This window comes from Porites lutea, chromosome 6 (assembly GCF_958299795.1).
Source record: "Porites lutea chromosome 6, jaPorLute2.1, whole genome shotgun sequence".
NCBI classification, from domain to species: domain Eukaryota; kingdom Metazoa; phylum Cnidaria; class Anthozoa; order Scleractinia; family Poritidae; genus Porites; species Porites lutea.
Genome location: NC_133206.1, coordinates 1815001 through 1820336, shown reverse-complemented (window position 1 = coordinate 1820336; position 5336 = coordinate 1815001). Strand labels below are relative to the sequence as shown.

General features: G+C 35.0%; 1 protein-coding gene across 1 annotated transcript in view; it reads right to left on the bottom strand.

The window, feature by feature from the left end:
• Positions 1 to 1807: 1807 nt before the first annotated feature.
• Positions 1808 to 5336, bottom strand: part of LOC140941188 (lysophospholipid acyltransferase 7-like) — a 9296-nt gene continuing 5767 nt past the window's right edge. The window contains exons 4-5 of the mRNA XM_073390163.1: positions 4338 to 4484; positions 1808 to 3269 (exon numbers count right to left, since the gene is read on the bottom strand). Of these exons, the coding sequence (XP_073246264.1) occupies positions 2915 to 3269; positions 4338 to 4484 (502 nt within the window). The 3' untranslated portion in view covers positions 1808 to 2914. The remainder of the gene's footprint in view (positions 3270 to 4337; positions 4485 to 5336) is intronic.

The following is a 5336-nucleotide window of genomic DNA, read 5'->3' as shown; positions in this document are numbered from 1 at the left end:
ACTAATAACTTTTTTCTTTGGTTTTTTCTTTTTTTTTTTTCCCTTAGTATTTCAGTTTTTTCCTTCTAGGGGACTGTGGCAGTCTGAACCAAAAAAAAAAAAAAAAAAAAGCAAACAAAAAAATCATTTATATAATACAATACAAAGAACAAACATCGAGGACCAAATTGTTTTAAGTTCTGACAGACTATTTACGAACTTACTCATTTTAAGAAAATGGCGCGGCTTTGAAAAACCAAATTACTATTATTTTGTTTAAGATATGGCCCACTAATCGTTTTTGGAAGGCAAAATCATATAACTTTCATTTTCATAAAAACGATGTAACATGACCTCTTGGTGCAAATGGCCAATCGACCTTGTCACGGTTTTCGACGCCATCATAACGAGTAGGCAAACCCGTGAGAAATTACAGTGTTTGTATGAAAATCTAATGTCGAATAATTTCCGTAAAACGGCTTTTCTAAAAAATATATGAACTGTAAACTAAAGCTTCACTCTTAAGGATTCTACTGAAAAAAATTGAGGGCGTTACATGCCCTAGAAGACCTAGAACTTTTTTTAAAAATTTTCTATACATTTGTCTGTAAAAATTTCCCGGGAAAAATTGCAGGCAGATATATGGAAAATCTAAAGCAAGCTTCTGGAGAAATTGAAGCACAGTAACGGCCCCCAAAATTTGTTGGTAAAATCCTTTACTGTGTAGCTTTAGTTTACAGTTCATATTTTTTTCAAGGCCTTTGCACTAAGATCATAGGTCATGTGACATCATTTTTATGAGAATGAAAGTTGTATGATTTTGCCTTCAAAAAAACATTAGTGGGTCATTCCTTAAACAAAATAATAGTGATTTGATTTTTCAAACCTGTACCATTTTCTTACAATGAGTAAGTTCGTAGCTGGTCACTTGACCAAATGTAATTTTTAAAACTATGAATTCCCTTTTTCTGAACAGAAATTTTGCACTTGAACTTCAAGGAGATTGTTGAAAAAATGATGTGGTAACGTTTTAAGCACATCTGAGCGTATTTAACCATCAAACGTTTAACAAGATACAAGCAAAAAGTAGTTTTGGCTGCCATGTTGGAGGACCGCAATACAAATTATACTACTTTAGTAAAAAATCAAAGTGCCATAAAATATCTCCCTTAAATGCGTTTCCTCTCAAATTTCGGGTGCAGGATAATTTTTATGTGCTCTGTCAATTTTTGGCACCAGCAAGATTTCAAATCATTGTTCAAAGGAAGCATTAGTCACGTGACCTCTTAGTGCAAGTGGCCGGCCCCTATATAGGGTATGGCCTTTGAGAGCCCCCATCTTTAAAAAGGGAATCAATTTTTGCTCGTGTTGACGTTGGGTTCCCCGTGTGATCCCTAGAAAGAGGAACCCTTATTGCATTAGAGAAAAATTTTATGTTCATAAATGCCCATGCCAGTGTGTACCCTCGGAAATCCATAAAGCTGGCTGTGGTTATCATTGGGGGAATGCGATGTTAAGAGGGTTTGTGAATTGGGTCTCATTTTTGAGGTAAGCGCCTTAAATATGGCTGCAACAGATTTTGTTTGTCTCATCCTTAAATATGGTCAGTGAAGACCCTGGGCGGCCACACCTATCCGAAATTTGTTGGAGAAACCCCCCTCCCCTGGACTTTTGCATGCATTGCCTATTGTACAAGAAATGCGCGTAGCTGTTCCTTCAAGTAATCAATATCAATAGTCAAAAGGAAGTCCTGATATTCTGAGATGAGTAGAGTTTAGCTGGGGGTGGGGATCTGGCAAGACACATCAAAACATTGTACTGTTTTTTTTATTGAAAATTTTAAGGATGGCGGCTTTAAATGTACAACAACTAAAATAATAATAAATTATGGACCTTAAGACTAAAGTTATAATAGGAGAAATAGGTTGACTTTGTATCACCAATAGTTTTCACCTCACACACACCTTTTCTTTTTAATACCAGTTTGCAGGACAAGAGGATAAAAAGAATAATATTTTATTTGCTTTTTCTGTTTAAATAAAACCAATCAAACTGGAAAATGCAAAGAAAACAAAGGATACTCCAGTAAGAAATAAACAAAATGATCTGAGATCAACAATGGAATCATAAAGAAAAATGCTTTGATCAATATTATTCAATTGATAATTTTTATTTATACACGGTTGAGAAATTTGAAGCAATACTTAGCTTGAGGAGTCACGTCTTTTACTGATAATTTATACAGTTGAACTTCCTTCAAGCGGTCACCCTCTATTAAGGGTCCAGTGATATAAATCAGTCCCAAATTAATTGGAGAAAAGAATTGTAAATTAAACCTCTACTTAGAGGCCACCTTAATCAAGTAGCTACCGCTACCTTTCCGCTATCTCCTATTGTTGTGATCTCTGTTAAGTGGCCATCAAGTCCTTGATTCACTTAGTTTGATATAGGAAAATACAGTCCGAGGTAGTAGGTGATTACTGATCGCAGACCGGTAGTGCTGCTTGTATTATTAGTTTGTCTCAAAATAAAGTGATGTTTCTGCTGACGATTATGCTAATGACAAACCACTATTCAGTGGCCAACCTCTAGTAAGCAGCTACTTTCCTGTACCCCAGGGGTGGCCACTTAATGGAAGTTCAAATGTAGAAATATAATAAAATATCTTAGTACTTTATTGTACTTCAAATATTGAAGTTTTGAATGTTTAACACTTGAGGTATTTTAAGAACATTTTCAATATACATACTAAATTCAGCAGTGCTTTTGACTTCATTGCTACATTCACATACTCTGTTCTGTTAATTGAGCCATTTTATTAATGTTCCATACACTAGTCTCTCAACCTGACTTCGATTGTAAAATTCAATTAAATGAATTATAAGTATGTATATTGAAATTAATAAATCTATACAGTTAAATACAACATTCATGTTTAAGACATCTTTTTTGGTTCTGTATCACTGACATGCTTCTTAGGAATAAACATAGGAAGTAAAATAAATATTACAATGAAAATATGTCCAATGTAGTAAACACTTTTCCATGCTGCTATGCAAGGCTCAAGTTGAAGAAGCATAAATCCGCACCCAAGGTACTCCATGGAACGATAATGGCAAAACCAGCTCAACCAGTCATAGTAATAACACAGCTTTGGTGACAGGTAAGGTTTGATGGCTTTTGCCATGCGTACCTCCGCAACGACAACAAAGGGCACCATAAGGAAGGTGAGATAATATCCAGGAGCAACACCATGCCAGAATGCACTTACAAGTAGGGTGATAAACATTCTAGACAAACAAAAAACAACATCTCAAGAAAAAATTTTATTTAAATTTCTTAAAAACAATATTCATTAGAAAACCATGCGACAACCTTACGACATGTCTTATGATGTTACATGTATGTGATATCAAATGTTTCTAATAACCATGCACACTATGTAGGGCTTAGAAAAAATGAACAAACAAACAAACAAAGACTTGTCTCACAGAAGTACATGCAGCATTAGTGAGTATTAATTACAGTGTATCATGCCAACCAACAAAAAATGATATTATATCATTAATTATTGTCATGAGCTGATAAACAAATAAATGGATGTACTGTAGCTGTAGCCAACAAACAGTTGATTGACGGATGAACCCAGAGGCATGAGTATTAATTTGTGAATGCACGAGACCATTTTTAAACCGTTTGATAATGGTTTAACAGATCGCCCATGTTCGATAATAATTATATTAAAGTTCTAACATGACTCCACGGCTTTATGGGCAAAATTGCAAACTTTGGGCACAAAGGAAACAAGACCAAATATGGAAATATGGCTGACCAAAAAGCCTAGGAACCATATTAGAATTATAATCATAACTATAACAAAATTGTCAAGTCTGATTGGCTATCAACTGCCCTGATTTCAGCCTTAATTGGACAGTTTAATAGAACAGTACGCGTCATGCCTAAGTAATTGGACAGTACGCGCCACACGCGCGCACTTAAATGGCCTTTTTTTTTCACTGCTAACAAAACAAATTTTAGAATTTCTTGTGTTTTGATTTAAAAAATAGCCTATTATATCACAAATTTTGTTACAGTTATGATTAATTGGTAACAGAACTTCGTGTCGTCCATTAATTACTCGTGATTAAACAAATCAGACTCCCGCTACGTAGTCGTCCGATTTTGTTAATCACTCGTATGATTACAGACCGAATTGGACTCCACTCAGTCCTGTTACCATTACTAATTGGCAATGTAACGAATATGGGCCATTCTAATAATTCTACACCTGAACTTCTTTTGGATTGTAGCCCTATAAAATTAATGTAATAAACAGAAAGCAAAAAAATTTCTCCTACCTTAAATTTCTGTTCTTAAAGGGAAGTTTTCTGTGAACAAAGTTGGACATCCACCACTGAATAGTCAGGTTCCAGTTTTTCATTGTATTCGCCATGGATGGTGAAAACTCCACTTCGAAGATTTTTATGTTGTGAATTGTCTCAAAGCTAGGAAGAGATGTGACAACGATCACAATCAGGTGAGTGAACAGTACATATCTACACATGAAGAGATTATTCTAAGATATTATGTTATTTACAACAGATTTCAGTAATCTTACAATGCTCTGCAAGGCACGGCCATCTAACGTTGGAATTCAGATGTCTGTCAGTGACCATTAGCTCTTGCAGAGAACATAGTATTACATGTACGTGCAATTTCTTTTGTTCCAAAAGAACCTGCCTACAATAATAATTTATATGTAACCAGGTACCTCTCATAAGACACCACCTCCCATAAGTGATCAGCTATCCAAACAACCTTGAAATAATAATAATTTTTATTCCTAGTTAAAGCCCTATAGTTGGAACCTTTCATAAATCACCTCCTTTTGTAAGTGACTGTGATCACTTTTTGGGGTGATGGTTTCATAATTTCCATTGTTTTAAACACCTTGTAACTGACTACTTGACTCATGATCTGATCTCTATGCTCACCGCAAGCACTACCTTCTCAAACTATCCAAAGTAATTTGAAAAACAACATAGAACTGTTGCATATTAACCATAACTTAGAAATTGCCTACAACAGAAAAAATTCACAAGCAACCAGTAAATCTTTGCATTTTACATGATCACTCATGGGAGGTTGAATACAGGGGAATCCAAGTTCTTTAGCTAACTGAGGTAAAGTAAATAGATTTGATTTATCAGGAGTTTGAAAAAAAAAAGATTCTACTGTATCCTTATTTTCAAATTATTAGAACTGATCAGGCAAACCTTCAATAAGCATAACCACCCAAAAAGTGAAGATTCAGTGGCATCTTAACCTGCCATGTGATCGGGCAGTCCTTTCGCCTT